This window comes from Dipodomys spectabilis, unplaced genomic scaffold, assembly GCF_019054845.1.
Source record: "Dipodomys spectabilis isolate Male_0828 unplaced genomic scaffold, ASM1905484v1 ptg000174l, whole genome shotgun sequence".
NCBI classification, from domain to species: Eukaryota; Metazoa; Chordata; class Mammalia; order Rodentia; family Heteromyidae; genus Dipodomys; species Dipodomys spectabilis.
The window spans coordinates 8705066-8728956 of NW_024870851.1; the positions used below are offsets into that span (position 1 = coordinate 8705066).

Here is a 23891-nt window from a genome sequence, read left to right on the forward strand (position 1 = left end):
AAGCTTTTACTTTAAACTCCCCCTATAATCGAACCTGTGTTATATGAATTGAATAATTTTTTTACTACTTCTAAGAAAAGGATATGGCTTATAAAAATGGTTGTTACAGGAAAAAATCCAATATTTTCATTTTATTCTTATGTCATAAAGATCAAGTGCTTTCTCAAAAGCCTTAAAACAACCATAAAAGTTACCTTCTCTAAATGTGACTACATTTAGTGAGACATTGAGCAAAATTGTAATGCCTGACTCAGTGTTCTTGTAACTAAGTGAAATAACCTAGTACTCTATGCTTAATTTATAAATGTTTGTTTGCATTTACATATAATACAAAAATTTTACCTCAGAATCACAATTATTTTTAATAATTTATAATTTTAAAAAACATTTTTCAGAACTTTGTTTCCTTTTTCACCTGGTACTGAAGCTTTAATTCATTCTTGCATTTTCTGGACTTGATTATTCATCTTTACAGCTTGAGCTAGACTTGCAACCTATTTTAGAGCTATTGTTTTCTTACATACATACTTTATTTCCATGTATACCTATGATTTAGACAGTTATCAATCACTGAACCTGGTTATGGTTATGGTTCCATAAGTCAAACAATAGGAATGCAAACAGGAAAAGAAAAGAAATAGATTTATAAAAATGGAGATTAATTTTTTAAATCATGCACTTGTTATTCCACATATATATACACATTGCCAAGTTAAATATATGCAAATATAATTGACATAATATTAAAATAATGTATTTCAATATTTGTCAGATCCCTACTATATGTTTATGTCTGATTTGATTCCAAATCAAAAGAATTACTGAAACAAATTTGTATTTGTTTTTTGTTTATGCCACTATTTTGATACAAGTACTCAGTTCTCACTCAATATGTGGTTATATTTAAGGAAGGTAAGAGCAATTTTCTGGGGAAATTTTTAAATAGTTTGCTTTATGGCCTGTTATTTTATCTCAACTCAGCACACATACTACATATTTCCTTTAACTCTGACTGTAATAGTGCTAACAAAAGGAACCTAGTATATGCTATGATAATGATAGGGTTTCTGTCTTTCTAAAAATTAACTGCCAACACATAATAAATAAGTGACCTTCATATCCTCCGACATTTACAAGCCAGTATTTTCTTTTTGTGCCTTAAAAAGTTGAGGTTATTTTTCAATTTGCAACACATCAAATCAAAGCGACAGGAGTATGCAATGCTATGAAGTTCACTCCTTATAGTGCTGTTCTGAATCATTTGGATCTTTTAACATTAAATACATTTCAGACTTTTAATCCTCTCCCTATATCTGGCTGGATATATGTGTGATGCATTGTCTAAGAAAAAAAATCTTACAGTCTCATGAAAACATAACCAGCACACTGTACACGGCATACTTTCATTCTCTGAATCCTAGTAAAAACAAATGTATTGTACATTCTATAATTCATTTTAGTTTGAGTATTCATTTGTTACTTGCATCTTCTTAACAGCGTTTGTCTACTAGAGATGTGGTTATGACTGAACTGTCATTATGCTTTGCCCACCATCTTCCCTTATTGGGTCACTAGTCTTACGTTTTAAGCAAACAAAGCAGGAATAAGAAATAACCACACATTATATATAAATACAAATGGCAAAAAATGTTTTAAATTTAGACTTTAGTATGCAAAGAATTCTGAAATACAAGTAGACAAGTATTTATTATGTGAGTCTATATGGAAGTGTAAATAGGAAAATATATACATTGTTAAGCATAGTGCATGCAATTTGAACTTTCTCCTCTCAAAATAACACATACTATGTGGGTGGAAATATTTCATGTAAGCCCATTAACAAAAATACAAAATTAACAGAAAGATGAGAAAATCTAATAATATTTAAAACAAAATAAATCAAAATTTCAAATAACTAAAGAGAATAGGGAAATCCTTCGTAATGTCAAATGCTCAAATTATTATTTTAAATCTTGGTAGTAAATGTGAATCTGCAATAATACAGCACAAAAATATATTCTGTGCCCTAAAATTTCAAACAAAATCAAGATCTCAATCTCTGCAAACTTGCTTGGACATTTTTCTCAATGATATTAAAGTTAGAAGATGCTATTCCTTAGCTTTAAATAGTGAATCAAGAGCGATCCCTTTATCATTATCTATTTCTTATTTGACCAAATGTTTTCCAAAGAAAATCCACTAACCTCCCTAATGTCTGTGTTTGCACATCTCAAAAACAACATCTTCAGCACCATGAATAGTTGCTCCATGGTTGATTCCTCTGTTTTACAAAGCTGTGTCTACACGGTTGTATAAGGGCTGCAATATCTGTTTTTACCTTGAATAAATCAGCCTGCCTTGATAATAAAATACATTTTAGAATAAATGAGAATTAAGTATAATCTGTTTGACCTTTGGCATTTGACATCCATTAAGCCTTGAAGTTTTCATCCTGCAAAGAGAACCAATAATGATGCTTTGGATATTCAGAGTTTAAAGTGCATTTTGGCCATAGGAACTGTTAGTATTGCACCTGACACATAATCAGTGAATATGACTGGATAGCAGCGGAGTTCATATGCTTCTGTTCAAATCTCATGTCAGACTTTTTAGATCATTTTCTTTTATTTAAAATAAAGCAAAAAGTAAGCGATTTTATCTCATTTTAAATTTTGTTTAGGTCCTATACCTGTTTGTGGCATTGGTGAGTTCATTTAGCTCATGTAAGGATGTTACAACCAGAGAGAGCAATGAAATAAAAAACATCCAGCAGGCAATGGAAAAGATGAAGAAAGGAATGAACAATGTCCTTAGTAAAATGTTATGCAAAAAGCAAAATGTTCCAAAGGAAACAATAGACCATGTGAGTGACACTTATTTTAAAGAGAATATTTCTGACCACACTCTTTCTGAACTGAGCTACACCCAAGATTTCCTGAAAGATAAGGACAAGAGCAACGGCACAGAGAAAACACCACTGACTGAAAATGAGAGTCAGTCACTCAGGCCCAGCTTTAGTACCTCAGAAACTGTACCAATCGCTTCAGGAGAATCTGATATAGAAAACCTAGATAACAAGGAGATTCGGAGCATGTCAGGCAACAGAGACAGCAAAGAGGTAAGACATTTCTATTATCCTGACTGCTTAGAGCTGATGTATTGTCTTGTAGAAAAGAAAGTAAATCAGTGTTGAGGTTTGAGTCAGATGATCCATTCCATGCTAGTTCAACCACTCCTCACTGAGAAGTCTATGCTTTGACTAGCTTACTTCAACTTCCAGAATGTTAGTTTCTGCATCTGTAATTGAGGATAAACTTGTACTTTCTAGGGAGGATAATAAATTAAAAAAAAAAAAAACTGTACTATAGGGCTGGGAAGGTGGCTCAGCGGTAGAGCGCTTGCCTTGCATGCCTGAGGCCCTGGGTTTGATTCCCCAGCACGACATAAGCAAAAAGAAAAAAGCTGGAAATGGCGCTATGGCTCAAGTGGTAGAGCGCTAGCCTTGTGTTGAAGAGCTGAGGGACAGTGCCCAGGCCCACAGTTCAGGCCCCACAACCGGACCCCCCCCCAAAAAAAAAACTGCACTGTAAAGAACAATGCCTGATATATGGTAAGCACTTAGAATATACTAGATGGCACAATGGTTAAATTCTGTAAATTAATAAAAAAGGCAGTTTGGAGTTATGGAAAGTATTTTGCAGTCACCTACACTTGTAAAAATCATGTGTAAGCATGGCAAGATCTGTCAATTTCCTTGGGCTTCATTGTCCCCAATATATGAAATTAGGTTTAAACAGGGAAAATATTCTTTCCTGTTTGCTAAAATTTTAGAAGTCTGGTCAATTTCTGCAACCTAAAAATTATCAAATGAAGTTGTAATAGGCAACAATGCTTGATAAAAAATGTACTCGTTATCTTGCCCATGTAATTGTAACCCCTCTGTACAGTATTCCCATAAAACAAATAAAGAAAGAAAGAAAAATTAAATAAAGAGTTGCAAATGCCTCATAGCTTCATAAGCAGATACCAAGCTGTAAAATAGCCACATTTCCCCCTTCCTTCTTTGTTAATTTTTTGCAGAGATGAGGAACAAACTCTAAGTCTCACACTTGCCGTGCAAGTACTATTCCACTGACCTAAATCCCCAACCCCTGGAGTCACATTTTGAAACACTGTTGTTTATCACTTTGATTTTAAAAATATGTACCCTACCAGAAAGGTTTTCTTATTTCCATTTGTAACAGTATAATAATTTAGTAGGAGGTATAGTTTTATAGGAAACTATATCTACAGAAAGCTCACTGAACTGTAAGCTTCTTGCTTTGGCCCTAACTGGGGAACTAGATTACTCAAAGGCATCAAAAGATGTCTCCAGGTCTCCAAACCTTCTGGCATACTTTATTCTGATTTTTTAGGCATTGTATTCAATGGCTTCTCAAAATGGTCTGGAAGTTGAATTTCAATTATTGAGAAGCATTTTTATTCCTCCTCGATATTTACCTTTAATTAATACCATTGCAAGAAAACGGTACCCATCACATTTCTCTACCTTCACTGAAGAATTTGACGATCGTCCACCTCTGGATAAAATTGCTATTTTTTTTATTATAATTCATCATGTTAGAGGAGTTATGGGGAGTTCTTAAAAATACCACTACAAAGTCTGGATTAAAATGCACATAGAAAAGGTGTAATGAAAATAAAGCATTCACTAAAATGCATAAAAGCAAATTACATCATTATCGTTATCACCACAGGTGCAGAGCAATGACCTCCTTGGCTTAACCAGCATTGAACTTGAGTCAGAAGCAGAGTAGAAAAGAAGGTCAATGGCTGGGAATGTGGCTTATTGGTAGAGTGCTTGCCTAGCATGCATGAAACCCTAGGTTCAATTCCTCAGTATCACATAAACAGAAAAAGCTAGAAGTGGTGCTGTGGAGCTAGAAGTGGTGCTGTGGCTCTAGTGGTAGAGTGCTCAGGGACAGTATGCCGGCCCTGAAGCTCCAGGACTGGCAAATTACAGAAGAGGAGGAGGAGGAGGAGGAGGAGGAGGAGGAGGGGAGGGGAAAGGGGAGGGGGAGGGGGAGGGGGAGGAGGAGGGGGGGAGGGGGAGGAGGAGGGGGGGAGGAGGAGGGGGAAGGGGGAGGGGGAGGGGAGGGGAAGAAGAAGAAAGTTCATTGCTAGATCCAGGCACTCACTATATAGCTTCTGTTACTTTCATAAGACTCTCATGGCCCCATTCCTTCTCCCTTTCTTCCATTTCACTTCATCATGGTTTTCTATCCAACTCATCAATGATGGGAAATGCAAGAAGATCTGCTACATTGTTATCTTCTTATTTTTAGGATGAAGGAATCATTTGTTTTTATGCTGTTCATGTAGTTGAATTAGTATATACAGAACCCTTTTGGTCCCCTTAAGGAAACTGGAGGGACTGGGAAGGTGGCTTAGTGGTAGAGTGTTTGCCTTGCATGTCTGAGGCCCTGGGTTCGATTCCTCAACACCACACAAGCAAAAAAGAAAAAAGCTGGAAGTGGCACTGTGGCTCAAGCGGTAGAGGGCTAGCCTTGAGCTGAAGAGCTGAGGGACAGTGCCCAGGCCCAGAGTTCAGGCCCTAAGACCAGATCCCCCCACCCCCATCCTCCCCCCAAAAAAAACTAGAATAAAATTTCCTTCATAAGTTAGAGGTTGCATATAAATATTGACAAGCAAAACATTACTTGCTAAATGTTAAATTTAACCTGTTATTCTACCTTAAATTAAGTATTTTTTTAAAAAAATTGAAGTTTCAATGTATGCCAATACCTTTCGATATCAATCGTAAAAGTGTCATGAGGCTTTTCTTAAACTGGATCACATTTGCTCTGTAAATAATTTTTGTTCTCAAAATGGAATAAGTCATAGCTATACTGAACAAATCAAACTTTAATATAATTATTTGTGGGACTATATGTTTTTAGAAAATAAAGCAATCAAGCTCATCAGAATGCAGTACAGTTGATATTGCTATCTCTGAAGAAGAAGAAATCATCTATGGACATGAAAAGCCAAGGCATCTTAAAAGTGGTAAGAAAAAATTTCTGGGAAAATTTTAGTGTGATTAGACTGTTTCTTAACCCAAATAATGCTTTTTTGGTTGTTTTCAGTCTTAAAGAGTTCCTTAAATTTTCAAGGAGTTGCAGCCATATTAATCTGTGGGAATATATACATACACCACCTATATTTCCATAGGCACAAATAGATGCCAAGATAAAAGTCAACATTAAGGAAAAAGTTCACTGACTTAGCTTACAAAGATAACAATCCAATGGATAGTCAATTCAGAAAAGTACTATTGAGCAGTATATGTCAGTGGAATATCAGCAAATAATGTTGATCACAAGGTACATTTTATGCTACAAATAATACAGACTAAAATATACAAATTTGTTTATCTAAATTTATACTGATAATAATGTAACTGCAAATTTAAATATAGCATAATCTAAGCATAATAAAAATATAGAAAGTATATCTAAATCATCAGTGGAATATATATGTGTGTCTATAATTTAATATAATTTTATAACTTAATGTATATATAATATAAATTATAAATTAAATATTACATTATAGATACATATATATTACATTATTGATACATATATTGAGTGAAATAGTCTTCATCTTTTGAATTAAAGACAATATTCTACTCATTACAAAAAGCACTGTAACTTTCATAATAAAACAAATTATAATGGTGATATTATTATAAATTTCACATGAATACAAATATACAATATACAGCTCCACTTATCTAACACACTTGATATATAACTTTTAATCTCTTATGGTTTATAACTTAAGCTTATTTCCTGGCAAAATTAACAACTCACTACAGGTTTGGTCATTTGAAAGCAACAGGAAGTCATCAAAATGGTCACTGCTAAGTATCAAATTTCTACCTTTAGAATAAGACTATTGTCACCCAGGTAAACCCAAGACATATATCATTTAAGACAAAGCAAGAAATGATCACTCATGATAATAATGATAATAACTGGGCACAGAGCAAAAATCTAAAATAAAATATTTTTTCACTTTTAACTTCCCTTTCTTAGAGTCTGCAAATAGTTGCTGAAGCATGCAGTCTAACATTTAAGATGTTTATTTTTCTTGAGTTTTCTAGATATTTGTCCTTAACCATTCATCCTTGACAGGTTATAGACGGGGATCTTCAATTGGTCAGATCAATAAACAATCTAGAAGAGGAAAGATTTGGCAGAATATAAGGAAGACCTGCTGCAAGATTGTAGAAAACATTTGGTTTAAGGGTTTCATTGGCCTTGTCACTCTGCTCAGCACTGGTGCTCTGGTAAGTGAGAAGTCAAGGTAAACTCAGTTCATTAAGAAAGTCACATTGCCAGACTACATTCCCCAGAATGCTTTATATCACACCAGATTTAATATTCTATCATTTTATTTCAGTAACTGTGTTACAGTTTCTGTATGGATCATTCAATGTTAAAATTTATTATTAAATTTAAGCATCAAAATTGCATAGATAATATAGTTTTAAATATATATGAGCCTGGTGCTGGTGGCTCACACCTGTAATCTTAGCTACTCAGGAAGTTGAGATCTGAGGATCATGGTTCAAACCCATCCCAGGCAGAGAAGTCCCAGTGAGACTGTTATCTCCAATTAACACTCTGAAATTGGAAGTGTCTCTGTGTTTTAAAGAAGTAGAGTGTTAGCCTTGAGCAAAAGGAGCTCAGAAGCAATGCCCAGGCCCTGCATTCAAACCCTACAGCTGACCAAAAAACAGTATGAATTCGAATGGCAAAAAAGAATAAAAATAGACATTTAAATCTTCTGATTTCAATTGTTTTATTCATTAAGCAAATTAATAATTTGAACATTTAAACTAACCTATTGATTGGTGCTCAATAAGGAAAGAGAAGTATCTCATGACTTTTTAAGGGCTTTGGAAGTACAAAGTATTTAGTCTTCAATCCAAAATTAAGTAGGGGAAACTATACTGTATGTATAGGTACATGTGCCAATTTTATATACAAGGTTATTCTCATAAATATTTTTGGTAATAACCAAATTTGAGTAGAGAATGTGTTCATAATAGCTAAGATATGCTATGATAAAAATCTACAAAAGCAACTATTACTCAAACATAAGATCTGGATAGATAGATAGATAGATAGATAGATAGATAGATAGATAGATAGATAGATAGATAGATAGATGGATAGATAGATAGATACTATAATGCTACATTATTTTATAACATGCTAAAAGAATGTTCAATATTTTTGTCCAATATTTTAAAGCTTATGACATATTCTCTTTTATGTAAGAAAGTAAGAAATTTAGAGTATTAGTGAATTGGTTTGTATTTGATATGAACAGACAAGTCATTGCTGGAAAGCAGACTTCATACTGGACTTTGAACTCAGGGCCTGGGAGCTGTCTCTGTGCTTGCTCAAGGCTAGCCCTCTACAACTTGGGCCACAGCTGTACTTCTGGCTTTTTGTTTTCATTTTTTCTTTTATTATTTTTTTTTGGTGATAGTTAATTGGAGGTAAGCTTCTCACAGACTTTTCTGCTTGGGCTGCCTTCAGAACTTAATCCTTAGAACACAGGCTCCTGAGTTGATAGGATCACAGGCATGAGCCCCCCAGCATTGGGCTGTATATATTTGTAAAGTATATTATCAATTAGTATTTATCACACATACTATATACTGCATTTATTGGGATACTCAGGATTACTGAGGTTCACAGAGTGAATGAAGCTGTCACTTAGATTGATAGAACATTGCCTGAGTTCCAGAATTACACAGTTTTGACATTTAATTGTAACTGGAATTGTGTTGGGACCCCACACAGTAACTCCCCATCACCACATGAAAAGCCAGTATGCGAACTTCAACTGCTATAAATTAATGTTCCCAGTTTTTTAGCTTTATAATAATAGATTCAGCCCTTATATACTTGTTTATTTTTTCATTTTCTCATTTGTTTGCAATATCCACTTCTTCATGATAATCATGGCCAATCAGTCCTGCTAGACTGGTCACTCTTTCCTTTACGTGCTACTGTATTGTAAGAAGTCAAAAGTGACCAAGTGACAACAGCCTCAAGTTTAGTGAAGACATAGCATGCCCCCTTAATGCCTTATTCCTGAATATTCTGTCTAGAATTGGCTCTCTGGACATTTTGCTTTTAGCTTCACACAACTGCTTTCTGACATCTGACTTCAAGATTTGTAAGCATTTATATTTGGATGGTTGTCAGACACTCACTGTGATAATCTGTTACAGAATCCATGGGGAAGTGAAAAAAAGAAAAAAAAACACCCTTCCACACACTGAGGATCCACACCCAAGCAACCTCTCTCACTTCCTTCAGTTCATCTTATCACATCCTACATACGTACCAGGTGCTCTGTCTGGCAAGCACCCTTTTTCTTCTTTAGCATTACCAGAAATTCTCTAACTTCTTTATGAGGAGTTCTGACTGTTAATCCATCAGGGGTCAGGAAATGAGGTCAAGGCAAATCTTAAAGAGGTCCTTGCTAGGGTACTTCCCACACTGAGTGGGTTTTCCAGATCCTCAAGCAAAACTTGATTAAGTCTAATATGAGAGGAACATTTCTGGGCTCCAAAATACATGATATACTTCCACTCTGAGTAAGGAGATTTCTGATTTTTCTCTCTCTCTATGTTAGTTAGCCATCAGTTGAATTGTGTCCCTCTTACTGTCTCTTTGGTGTTCCCATCTGCTAGAGGCAATTCTTCATAGAGAGTTTCAGTTATATTAGGAGATGAACTCATAGTTGCTGTGGAATGGTAGCTATTGGTGAACAACTCTACCCATAATCAACTACAATATTCAATATGTACCTGAAAAGTATATGGTATCTGATGTGTTAGGTACAATTATGTCATCTTATAGCTAGTGACTCCACCTGCCATATCCTGTTCAATACAGTGAAGAACATTTAGTCTCCTTTATTAGCGATTTAAAAAATATATGCAACTATCCCACAATACCAAATTTTTTAAATTTCTTTTTAAAATCATTAAAATTTTTCATCACTAATTATTTGTGGATACAGATTTGTAATTATGATATTGGTTGCTTTATTATTATAAAAGATTTTTCCTTTAGTTTTGTATCTGGTTTTGTTGGAAGTAGAATGTCACTCCTTTTAATGTCAGAGCTTTCAGAAATTATATTTATGCTAATCCTTAACTTTTTTACCCACAGGCTTTTGAGGATATCTATATTGATCAGCGAAAGACTATTAAAATCTTATTAGAATATGCTGACATGATCTTCACCTACATCTTCATTCTGGAAATGCTTCTAAAATGGATAGCATATGGTTTTAAAGCATATTTCTCCAATAGCTGGTACAAGCTGGATTTCATGGTTGTTCTTGTACGTATTTTGAAGAAAGAATTTGAAGGATGATTCACTTTCATTTTCCTCTTGCCCTTTTATTTAATTAGAGCTCCTTTTTTCCATCTCTGTGTACTTTCATATCCATACTCCATCATTCTGTATCTGTAGTTTAATATTCATTCATATCTTGTCATTTTAAATCTTAAAATACACTCAATATTATACTGCTCATTATTGTAATTACTCACCTACCAACCCTATGGTAACAGAAAAGCTTGTGACACAGTATCATGAAAATATAAGTACGCTGACATTTATTAGTTCTATTTTTAAACAGTATATCCATAACTATTTATTGAAAATTTCACCAGCACCCACACTGTTGAATTGTTCATTTGAATCACTGCCATTCATTTTACTTTGGCATTCTTGTTTCTGCTACATTTTTTTTTAATTTCCCAAGTACCAACAAGAGTGATGATTGTAGGATTGTCTTATATGTACTTCCCTTCTTGGAGCTGTATCCTAAACATTCACGCTTGGTCAAACCAAAGCAACAATCTTTATAATTAAAGACATACAAGGCTATATGACCTGATCTTAAGTGTCGCTTCTCCTCATCCTTCCTGTCATGCCAGCTAATACACTCACTACCAACACTTTTGAAGTTCCTAAACTAGTCAACACTACTTCCATTTTAGTATCTGAACTCATTCTTCCACTGAAATTTTGTTGTTTATATCATGGCTGAAATGAAACTATTCAAGTTAGATCTTCTTTCATTAGGTAATCAAAACTACAAACCACTTCAGTACTCTGATTTATTTTATCTTCATAACCCATTAAATATGTTATTTATTCCTTTGTTTTGGTTACTGTTTTTCTTCCCCTACGGAAAGACAATTTCTATCAGCAGAGAATTTTTTCTCAGTTTTCTTCCTTCCTTTATTTCTATGCCTAGAGAAATTCGTATCATATTATTGGTGATAATAATGTTTGTTGAATGAATAAATGGCTGTCTAGTCTATAATGATGAAATGTTTTCAATCTACAGTTGATGAGTTGTAAGAGCTAACTTCATTCTTCTGAATTATTCTTGCAAATTAAACTTCTACTCATGCCAACCATAGGATAGCTAAAAAATCCTTTCATAGTCACTATTTTTGTAGATTTTATGCTTATATGAATGATCCCCATGCTTCAAAGACATGTTCATGCCCATATTCCTAGTATAGAAAAAAAGACAAACAGCTGAGTGAAGTTATATATGCCTACAATCCAAGCTACTTGGTAGGTGGAGAATGGGAGAATTATTATTTGAGGATAACTTGGCAAAAATGGTTGGGGTATGACTCAAATGAAAGGAAGCTTGAGGTCATGGGTTCAAACCCAATTATTACCAATAGAAAGGAAAGAAAAAGAAAAGCAGAAAAAGTGCATTCATGTACATTGACTTGAAAATAGCAAAACATGGTGATAGAATACAGTGAACATCAGAGCTCCATCAACCTTGCCTCAACTTCACATTTATTAATCCTTAATAATTTCATGTAGCTATATTTATTTTAAAGTTTACCTCACTGTAGAGTTACAATTTTATAACTTATACGTTTTTTAGTAGTACTGAGCTTTGAACTTCAGGACCTTTCACTTGCTAGGAAGACATTAAGTCACCAAGGCTATACTCTCAATCCTTTTAGGGTTTTTTTTTTTTACCAGCCTCATACTTTTTCCCAGCTGAACCACAACGTTATTTATCCCAGCATAGCTGGGATGACAAGAGTGTTCGTCAGTGCTCACCACTTTCTGCTGGTTGATCTAGGATGTGGACTTCCAACCTTGATTATCCTGATCTCAGTCTCCAGAGTAACTAGAATTACAGACATTTTTATTACAATTTTTATTTTTGAATAAATGACATGCATAGCCTTCTCTAAATAAAATAATATTGTGTATAATGTCTTAACTATGTATGTATACAAATAAATATTTCAAACTGTTTTAATGAATATATACATATCATTATGGTAATGAAAATAATCATAAAATTCTTAATTGATTTTAGCCTAGGATAAAAATATTTATGCTTGATCCTAAAGAGTATAACAAAGAGTGACATTGTTCAAAAAGGAATGTATGCTTTATTTGACTTATGTAACCATAATACCTCTGTACAGAGGGGTTTTATAATAATATATAAATTGTTATAATAACAATAAATTATTTTTTTAAGAATATAACATATATCGCCAGGTGTTGGTGGGCTCTTGCCTGTAATCCTAGATACTTGACAGCTAGTGATCTGATTATTGCTGTTCAAAGCCAGTCCAGGTGTGAAAGTCTGTAAGATTCTTATCTCCAATTAACCAGCAGAAAAGCTGGAAGTGGAACTGTGGTTCAAGTAGTTGAGAATTAACCTTCAGCAAAAATGCTAAAGGACAACACCTAAGCTTTGAGTTTGAGGCTGGGGACTAATGTGAACACACATACATACACAACCACCCTCTTTTCTCCCACACAAAGAACATGAAATACGTAAGTATATAGATCTTTTTTCAGTAACTTATGTTCTTTCCATCAAAAATATTTTTATATTTAAAGGATTTTAAGACAAAGTGATTTCTTAAAACATTGTTAAGCTATTATTAAAGTATTTTAAAACATTTCATAGATTTATTAGTAGGTTTTGACTATACTTTTTATAGTATACTTTTTATAGTTTTTAGATATTCTTTCAGTTCTTGGGATCATATTGACTCTTTTTAAAAATATCTATACAGGTATTTTGTCTCAGCTTAATAGGCAAAACTCGGGATGACCTAAAACTACTCACTTCCATTAAGTTCCTTCGGGGCCTCAGAGTTCTGTCTCAATTTGAAAGAATGAAGGTAAGACAAAAGTTTCTGGACTGCTGTCTGGGTTTTATTGGGGATTGTACTAACTTTCTAAGAGCTAATAAATTGTATTACCTTCTCACTGGGACCTATAACCTCATTAATGCAACAAAATCCTCTTCTGCATAAAACGAAGGGAACAAGTATGTTAGTTTTGCTTTGTATAATGAGGTTCTTATTGATCAAAAGAAATGAGAACTAATAAAGATAAGGAAGTGAAACTAATTGTTAAAAGATAAAATCTCATTTAAAAATAGTGTCTTTCTAACCCGTAGACATACAGCTGAGTTTAAGTTTCTCCAATAAAAAATAAAGGTGGAAAATGAAACTTTGCTAAGTTAAGTAACTTTTTGAATTTTAAAATATTGTACACACTAGTCACTGAACAAACACAAGTTCGAATTTCAAAATAAAAATTGTATATCATACATTATTGTTAATATTTGTCCTTTCTGTCCCACTTCATTGTTTAAGCCTTCTCTGACCAATGTGAAGAAAACTAGTAGATTCGACTATACAAAATGGCCAATATTGAGTCAAGGGAGTGAAAACAATGACTATAGAGTGTTCTTAGTAGTCAAATTTGGGTAGTGGATTAATCTGCCAAACCTCCCAGTCTGGTGTGACTCACTGGTGGTGGAAGATAATTCAGTAAAAAGTTACACCTGACCACCACTCAGTGTTTGCTAAACCTTCCCTGCCTTCCATCATACTCTTGGCCTCTTATTCCCCATCTCACTCCTTCCGTAGGTCCCAGAGAGTAGGTCCTTAATAGTTAGCCACCCTTCTCTCCCACTTTACATATTTTCTAGATAATCTCATAGAAACACAACTTTGTTTATCTTGACCACTTCTGTTTCCAATACAGCAACTCTTTAGACATATGTTAAGTTACTGAAATTAAATCTTATTAGTACTAGTTAGCTTTGTTGCCTCAAAGAATTTGAAACTGTCACAATGTTTAACATATATTTTCAATAAATTGAATTTCTATTTAGTTATTCCAATGCTTGCATGTTGGCTGCTCACTATAAACTTTTTTTGTTTCTCTTCCACAGATTTCATTTATATTAAATAGTATTTTCTACTTCATCAGAAATTAAAATAATTTCACATTTCTTACTTAAGGTACATGTTTTTAATAACAGGTAGTTGTCAGAGCATTGATAAAAACAACTTTACCCACCTTGAATGTGTTTCTGGTCTGCCTTATGATCTGGCTGGTTTTCAGTGTGATGGGAGTGAACTTATTTGCCGGCACATTCTATGCCTGCTTTGACCCAACAAGTGGAGAAAAATTTCCTATATTTGAGGTTATGAACAGGAGTCAATGTGAAAGCCTTGTCTTTAATGAAACCATGCCATGGGAAAATGCAAAACTGAATTTTGATAATGTTGGAAATGGCTTTCTGTCTCTATTTCAAATTGTAAGTATACTTTTACACCTTTTTTTTTAAAAAAGAAAGAAAATGAATCATATGGTTTTCTGTATTGTAGACTGAATATACAGAATAAGATGTAGATCATTAGTACATTTGGTTATAAAACATGTTGGCAATTATTAGTTAATAGAATGTCACAGAACATACTGTGTTAGGCTCCTTTAAAGAGACAAAAGGGAAATACGGTTCTCCTGTTGGCAGAAGGAAATAAGAGGGACCACTGAAAAGGAAACCACGGGTATTGGTTAAAATTATTTTCCATATCAATAACTGATAATAATATTGCAATTCTTTGGTCCAACTTCAGGTATTACTGTTTTTATTCTATTTTTTTTATTTTAGTTTGTGTGCTGGTCCTATGGCTTAAACTCTGGCACTGACCCTGAGTTTCTTTGCTCAAGCATAGAGCTCTACTACTTGACCACAGCTCCACTTCTAGTTTTGGGGGCCAATTAATTAGAGACAAGACTCTCTCGAACTTTTCTGTCCAGGCTGGCTTTGAACCTCAATCATCAGATGTCAGACTCCTGAGTAATTAGGTGTATAGGCATGAGTCACTGGTGCCCAGCTTGCTCTTACTACTTCATGACTTGATATCTAGTAGACATGAAGGGATACACTATTTCATTTTTAGTTATTCAGAGAAGCTGTCTCCCTCTTTAGTATACATATATATATGTATATATATCATACATATAGGCTATTTGAGAGAATGTACTTACTATTTACCTTTTTCTCTTCTAGTTTCTCTTTTTCTTGTTTTTTGTTATTAAAGATGAATAAACTAAAATAGTTACCAATTAATATAATTACATACTTCAATTATACAGTATGTTGAAGTTTGGCAATCCATACTCTAAAGTCTTTCAGAATATTAACAGCAAATTTAGTTTTATTTTTTATTTACTATGAGATGGAGATTTCCATCAAAGTTAAATACATTTTGTTTATAACAGGCAACATTTAATGGCTGGATTGATATCATGAATTCAGCTGTTGATTCTACCACTGTAAGTACAAAATCACCCTAAAGGGATTGTTAAGTGCAAGAAGAGTCCTATTTTTGTGATTGAAGGACAGGATCCAGTGTATATGTGTTTTCCATGGGCAATGACAACTTTCAGTAATGTGAACAATGACTGAAGATCAGTGGGTCTACTTGAAGATTACCACACTTGGTAGCAAATATTAAACCAATGAAACAAACTTTAATATGCTAATCAAGAAAGCAATGGGATTCTTTCACCAGGAGAAAACATTATTTCACATAGCATTGCTGTATTTCCTTATAACAAATTACTTTATAAATCACACATTTAAAATGATAATAAATGAACAATTAAATAGTAAATACAAAAAATTAAAACTTAAAATATTTTTGAAATATATTTTATAGAGTCACTTTCTTCTTAGGTATTGTACAAATTCTGGACATTTCTTCAGATTATGAGACCGATGCACTGCTTACTGTGCTAAGAAGGCAGATAAATTCTGGACATTTCTGAATGACTAGTACAGATCTATCTGAAATGTCAGCAACACTTAAACACAATGTCTGATTGTATTTTAAATATTGAGGTTATGCCTAAATATTGTATATTTCAAATTTCCTTAAGAAAAGGGGAAAAAGCATATCTAATGTTACTTGGAAAATGTGTTGAAACTGCTTAAAATTAAGCATAGAAGGTAGATAAACGTAAAAGTTAAATTGTACACTTTTGAAATAAATAATGCAATTGTTTTGCTTTTTTTTTTACTCCATTTTAGGTAAATGTGCAGCCTTCCTTTGAAAACAACATCTACATGTATTTATACTTTCTCCACTTCATTATCTTTGGATTATTTCTTCCCCTAAGTATGCTGATTGGTGCTATTGTTTCTAATTTTAACAAGCACAGAATAAAGATAAGTATAAATATTTTTTGCTCATAAATGCTAGGAAAAATAAGACACATTTATAAAAAGTATTCTACTTTGGTTATTGGCTTTAGATTCTACTTACCTCTTTTAATTGAGACATTTCTAATAAAATGTATTCAAAATGTATCCTTACAAGTTTGAAATTTATAAACTACCTACATTTTAATGTTTTTCTAAATAATAATGTGTTGAAAACGACTAAGTGATATTATTATATAACTGCCATAAATATGTGAAGACTCCAAAAGAAAAATCCTCTTTCATTTGGTATATTTGAAAGCCCTCAGAATCATAGTCAGAATGGGGCAAATTTCTGAGTTATGTTGTTCCTGCTGCTAGCAGTAGAAAAAATAATAAGCCCTAGCTGAATACAGAACAGGAACGCTTGAGACAACGGTTGAGAGAGAACTAAACAACCACTGATATCATTCTGTACAGAGATTCTTTCTGGATTTCCACAAATGGAAAAGCCTTAAAAGGTCATTTAAGTCCACTCATGTGCCCTGCTAAGTGACCTTCTTTCTATCATGTATAGAAAAGACAAAAGAACCAAAGACAGAATAATTTTGAAGTTCCACCTACAATCATGCCATCACACTGAAGCCATTTACTTAATCTGACCCAACACCCCACATCTCCATGAACCAGGTGTTTGCAAAGAGCTGGGTTGATCAAGAGTTGTTTTTAGTGGATGCTGCCACTTCAACCAATGGGATAACACCCTAGAATTTACTTTTAGGCGTCATGGTGGTGAACCTTATCAGTAATAAACAGTTTCTGATTTATGACATTAATGACTTTGAATGCTTACATCATTCAGACATTATTCATTTTACATAGCTTGCTTGATATACTGAAGTTAGCAGTAGAAACACAAAGATACATCAGAAGGTTCTGTGAAGAACTACACACAATATATTTTTGGAATTTAGTATTCATAAAACAAAATAACATATTACTGTATAAAGACAGTTGACTAATTCTATCCCCACTTGTTAAAAGGTGCAAATAAACTATCTGTTGAGTTAAATTCTTCTTATAAAATGCTCCCAAATCTCCTCCACTGATTGTTTTTTGTTTCTCTGTAACAAGAGAAAATCTTCAGAAAACTCAAAAGTAAATATAGGATTGATTGTGTATAGGAAAGTACACAAAAAGATGATTTTTAAAAAATCACTCAGTACCATTATATAACCCCTCTGGTGCTTCATGAGGATTTTTGCATAGAAAGTCAAATGTGCTCAAGTATGATTTTTGCAGGAATTAGGTCAATAATTGCCAATTTTTCCTAAAATTTGTACTAATGCAAACAATAATTTGGATAAACAATTTTAATAACCCTTTCTTTAATGTTTTACCAGGGAGGCACAAATATCTTCATAACAGCCAAACAGAAGAAACAGTACCGTGCACTCAAGAGGCTGATGTATGAAGACTCTGAAACCTCAGTTCCTCGCCCAAAAGTAAGAAAAATGTCTAGATGATTGATGAAGCTTCAAAAACTATGGGGCAACAGTTTAAAAATAAGCACTTTGACAAAAGTTTGAATGGTTGTATGTGTATGGGCCCAGGACCTAACTCAGTGGTAGAGCACCTGCCTAACATGTTCTACAACTTGGGTTTGATCTCCATAACCAAGATAGATAGATAGATAGATAGATAGATAGATAGATAGATAGATAGATAGATAGATAGATAGATAGATAGATAGATAGATAGATAGATAGATAGATCAGTGTTTGTCAATATCATGTTAGTAAAAATATTACAATTAATTTTCTTTGCCTACAGAACAAGTTCCAAGGCTGTATTTTTGACTTTGTGACAAGTAGAGTCTTTAAAGTCATCAGTATGGTTCTGATCTGTCTGCAAGCACTGACACTCACGTTACAAAGTGATGAACAGAGTCTACAAATGGATGTCTTTTTCACCTGGACTGACCTGGTTTTTGTGATCCTATATAGTGTTGAGTGCATCCTGAAACTCATCTCCTTCCATTGTTACTATTTCACCATTGTGTGGAACATTTTTGATTTTGTGGTGGTTGTTTTCTCCATTACAGGTAATATTTTGTTTGGTTTGTTTTTCATTTGTAGTAACATTAATTCAGTCAAATTAATGTAGTATTTCTAGAGGAAAAATAACTAAGGACTTCTTTCTCATTCCCAGGAATGTCTCCCATTTTTAAATGCAAATATGTATACATGCTTGAAAAATATGAAATATTTTTAAAATGTATTACTGAGCTTACACTTTATGTCAGAAACCACCAATAAATGCTTAATGATCCTTCTAGCATATAATATACGTTAAAGTTCGAGGACGACATGAGAAACCCTTTATACCTTAGAATGATGTAATTAAGCTTACTCTGGGTGCTGTCCCTCAGCTTTTTCACTCAAAGATGGCACTATGTCATTTGAACCACAGCTCCACTTTTGTCTTTTGGATGGTTCATTGGAGAAACAAAGGAGTGTATAATAATGCTGGATGAGAAATATACTCAATACCTTACTGACGTAACTGTAAGCCCTCTGTATAGCATCTTTACAAGGAAATAAAATTTTTAAAAATGTGAGTCCAGGGGCTGGGAAGGTGGCTCAGAGGTAGAGCGCTTGCCTTGCATGCCTGAGGCCCTGGGTTCGATTCCTCAGCACCACATAAGCAAAAAGAAAAAAGCCGTAAGTGGCACTGTGGCTCAAGTGGTAGAGCGTTAGCCTTGAGCTGAAGAGTTGAGGGACAGCACCCAGGCCCAGAGTTCAGGCCCCACAACTGGACCCCCCCCCCCAAAAAAAATGTGAGTCCATGAGCTTTTCTGCCTGGGCTCTCTTTGATCCACGATCCTCAGATCTCAGCATCCTGAATTGTTGGAATTACAAGCATGAGCCACTAGCTCCCAGCTTTTTTTTTTTTAATGATAAAAATGATGAGAATGAATGGCATTATGTGGTTTCTACTCTTTCTTTTTCATTGGGAAGAAAGGATAATACTTTTTCTATTTTTTCCCCTGAGAAATATAAAAAAAAGAGCTACTTGCACTTATCTAAGTGTGGCATGGGAAATCATGTCATCAGGTGCAATCAGATTTTAGATAAGAAAAAGTTGGAAATTTTAGTAGTGAGCTAGTTGAGAGATTTGTTTACTAATAAATGATAGATCCTCAGTAGTCAAAGATGTTAGAAGACTGAGGAGAAATGAGAATTTCAGTAAGATTGGAAGACACCCTAAAGCACTTATGGGCCTAGGGTAAGAGACAGCACAAAGAAGCTCACCTTCCAGTAGCCCAGTTTAAAAGAAATGATACTGATTAATGCTTCCTATTGGTTAACATGCCACTTCACGTAACCTCTGCACAGGGCTCTCTTTTCCACCATCTTCTCAATCCCAACTATATCATCTCTAAGCTCTAAGGAAACACTCACATATTCTTATTTAATTAAAATGTAGTTCATCTGGGACTCAAAATATTACTTGTGGAAAACAAATAAATTATAACCATGAATATCAGACACTTTTGTAATTTGTCAGGCTTTTCTACTATGCATTATATTTATTTTAACATCTGTCACCAGTTACTGAATTATAAAATCTTGCAGACTAGGAAAAAGTATCACTTATCTTTGAATAGTTCCATGATACCTTTATAAAGCATTGAATAAGGGTTGGATTGAACTACATGTTTTAACAACACTCAGGAAAACTGAAGATTATTGTTCTGGTTTACCAATTAGGTTATCTGTGATTTTTAGCAGTACTCAGTCTATAATGTTCTAAAGATGATAGTACAGAGAATTATCTCTCAATTTTGCTATTTGCTCTGTTCATTGATAGAGTTAATATGTAGCCCCAAAGTTTCAATTCATCATTAAATAGAAGAATTTTATAAAATAAGAGAGATTCATAAAATATAGAAAAACCAATTAAGTGCAAAATAATGTATATCTCTCTACTACACTTCTGTGTGAGTGAGTTTATTATCTTCATCTTTTCCACATGAGGTATACTGGTGCCTGTGACAATAGGATACTACCTTGTTCCTCCGTCCCTGGTGCAACTGATTCTTCTCTCTCGGATCGCCCACATCCTGCGTCGTGGGAAAGGACCAAAGGTGTTCCATGATCTGATGCTTCCTTTCGTGCTGTCTCTCCCAGCGTTGTTGAACATCAGTCTTCTCATCTTCCTGGTCATGTTCATCTATGCCATTTTTGGCATGTATAACTTTGCCTATGTCAAAAAAGAAGCCGGAATTAATGATGTGTCCAACTTTGAAACTTTTGGCAGCAGTATGCTCTGTCTTTTTCAAGTTACCATATTGGCAGGCTGGGATGGGATGCTTCACGCCATTTTCAACAGTGAATGGTCTGACTGTGATCCTGATAAAATTAATCCTGGGACTCAAGTTAAAGGAGATTGTGGAAACCCTTCTGTTGGCATTTTCTATTTTGTCAGTTATATCCTCATAGCTTGGCTGATCATTGTGAATATGTATATTGTTGTCATAATGGAATTTGTAACTATCACTTCTAAGAAAAAAGCCAGGACCTTGAGTGAAGATGACTTTAGGAAATTCTTTCAGGTATGGAAGAGATTTGATCCTGATGGGACCCAGTATATAGATTCTAGCAAGCTTTCAGATTTTGCAGCTGCTCTTGATCCTCCTCTCTTCATGGCAAAACCCAACAAGGGACAGCTTGTGTCTCTGGATCTTCCCATGGCTGTTGGAGACAGAATTCATTGCCTGGACATCCTCCTTGCTCTTACAAAAAGAGTTATGGGAAAAGATGAGAGGATGGAGAAAGTCCTTTCAGAGATAGAGTCTGGGTTTATGTCAGCCAACCCTTTTAAAATTACATATGAACCTATTACAACGACTCTGAAACGAAAACAAGAGGCAGTTTCAGCCACCATCATTCAGCGTGCCTATAAAAGTTACCGCTTGCGGCAAGGTGACAAAAATACATCAGATATTCAAATCGTTGATGATGACAGGGATGCTCAAGCTGCCAAAGAAGATGCCCATACTGAAAAAGCAAAGGAAAAGTCATGTAATCAAAGTCAGACATAATCCCACTTCTGACTTTTTGCTTTCTTCATTCATCCTCCAATGTAAATACTTTGTTAAGAAACGAAAGCAAAAGTCAGAGAGAGAAGAAACAATAATCAGTGATTTACAATGTATCAATGTAAAGCTTGTATTCACAAACCTCCATTCCAAGCTCATTTTTTTATATTTTTCATTTAGTCGAACTAATCTTTAAGGAAAAAGACAACATTGTTCCAGTTAGTGAAAGCATATTAAAGTTGCCTTTTGCTGAGGTAGTGTTTGCTCTAGCTGACTTGGCTGGAGGGTGACTATTCTGATGGTAAAGTTGAGCAGCTAAAGAGCCTTCCTTCTTTATGTCTAACTTAAAGGGCTTGAAGTCACCATTACTAAGGATTACAAAGAGAGGAGCACTTTCTTATTGGTTTTAGGTTTTAAAGTTATAGTACAACAAAATAAACTCACAGTCCAACAAAGTTACATCAGAGAAACAAGTACTGGGAGTTGGGGAGATCAAGTAAAGCAGGGTATACAAATAATGAGAGGAAGGGAATGACAATGCAGTCATAAAATTTAATGCATATCTACAAAATTAAGAAAATTGAGAGAAGTAGGAGGGTTGGAGGGATGGAAGAGAAAGACAAAATGGGTGACAGGGATCAAGATTTGTTGTGTTCATAAACTGCTTTATTGAACATTAACTCCTTTGTCTTTATCATTAATCATTAAAAAAAAAAACCAAACAGGGAAATGTCATTGGCCATTAAATCCTAAATGGCCTAAAAAAGTGCTCAAGGTGGAGACAATTATGGAATTATGTCCTTCTTTAGAAAGTGCCTTTGAATTCAAACACAGGGAATGATCAAAACCACATTTTAAAATAATTATTTGAAGCCCTACGTTTTCATTTTGTTTTTCTTTTTCTAGTGGTAGTAATGTTGCTTCACTCTTCTTGGATTCCCTCTTTTTCATTTGTTTTGTTTTCTCCACATTTACATGTTTTATTTAGTATATAGTAATTAGGGTAATTGATACATTAATAGACTCAAGCACTAGCTTATGGCAAAACTGAATGTCTTCTTACCATATATTCATATTATAACATTGAGTATATATGATCTGTGTAAAGCATGTTATAACAAGAATTAGAAGTGATGAGAGCCACCAGTGAGTTGTGGTTTATCTGGTTCGTCAGCCTTACTTGGGAAACTGGAGTCACTTTAAAGTATTTCTTCCTGTACTTTCTACTTTTCTTAAAGAAAAAAAGTGATCATTTAAAATATTCGATGTCTACCAACTAGAAGACAAATGTGTAAAACGTTGCTTTATAACATCAATAGGTGAAAATTTGTTTTTACTTGCTCATTTCTTTTCAGGTGCTGTTTTCTTTTGTTTTACAACTCTGTAAAATATTTTATGTTTGAGAAACTTTCAAATCCCAAACATGCATTTTGCCTATTGAGTATTTTTTTAAGTTGGTCGCAAAGAGTTATTTGTTGAATTAGTCATAAGACTGTAGTGATATACATCAAATGACATTTACTCCATTTGTATGAAAGCTCATTGCAATGTGCCTATAAACTGCTAAAGGATTCAAAAAGAAAAATCTGTGCACTGTTAACTCAGATGACAAGCTTTAAATATGTTGTATGATACTCAGTGTCATTTACACACTGGTAATTGTATTTTGTTATAAATGCATGATCTTGAGCCTTAAAAACTACAATCTATTTCTGCTCTTCACAAATTTAGTAACCTTACCAAAAATGCCTTTAGAAGATCTTCAAAGTAAATGTAATGACAGGGTTTTTTTGCTTTATTACCAATAAATATGTCTTTTCTCTCTCTTCTCCTTCCTGTGATGGGAACCAGGGAGAATTTGGTGTTGACTTAGTGACATAGTGGCAGCTGGTGCTTTTCTTAAGCTTCTCACTCTTCTATGTCTTCGGAATGCTTTACTATGGAAGTTGCTTCAGATAGTTAACTGAATGATAATTTGCTTCCCTAAATTCCCAAAAAGACCACAAACTGATCTTGGTTTGAAAATTATTGCTTTTCATTTGAAATTGTGTTTTCCAGTAGCTTTCCAAATGCTGCTTTAAAGATTTATTTTTAGCAAAACATTTTACAATGTATTTTACCTTTTATTCAAATACTATATTAAATAATAAATACAACCTGTTAATCACAA

The 23891-nt window shown here is 34.0% G+C and overlaps 1 protein-coding gene across 1 annotated transcript in view; it reads left to right on the top strand.

Moving 5' to 3' along the window:
- Positions 1 to 23891, top strand: part of Scn7a (sodium voltage-gated channel alpha subunit 7) — a 69769-nt gene extending 45878 nt beyond the window's left edge. Inside the window, exons 15-25 of the mRNA XM_042694180.1 lie at positions 2681 to 3118; positions 5961 to 6066; positions 7200 to 7354; positions 10266 to 10439; positions 13184 to 13291; positions 14446 to 14724; positions 15696 to 15749; positions 16507 to 16644; positions 18018 to 18122; positions 18451 to 18721; positions 20658 to 23891. Of these exons, the coding sequence (XP_042550114.1) occupies positions 2681 to 3118; positions 5961 to 6066; positions 7200 to 7354; positions 10266 to 10439; positions 13184 to 13291; positions 14446 to 14724; positions 15696 to 15749; positions 16507 to 16644; positions 18018 to 18122; positions 18451 to 18721; positions 20658 to 21724 (2895 nt within the window). The 3' untranslated portion in view covers positions 21725 to 23891. The remainder of the gene's footprint in view (positions 1 to 2680; positions 3119 to 5960; positions 6067 to 7199; positions 7355 to 10265; positions 10440 to 13183; positions 13292 to 14445; positions 14725 to 15695; positions 15750 to 16506; positions 16645 to 18017; positions 18123 to 18450; positions 18722 to 20657) is intronic.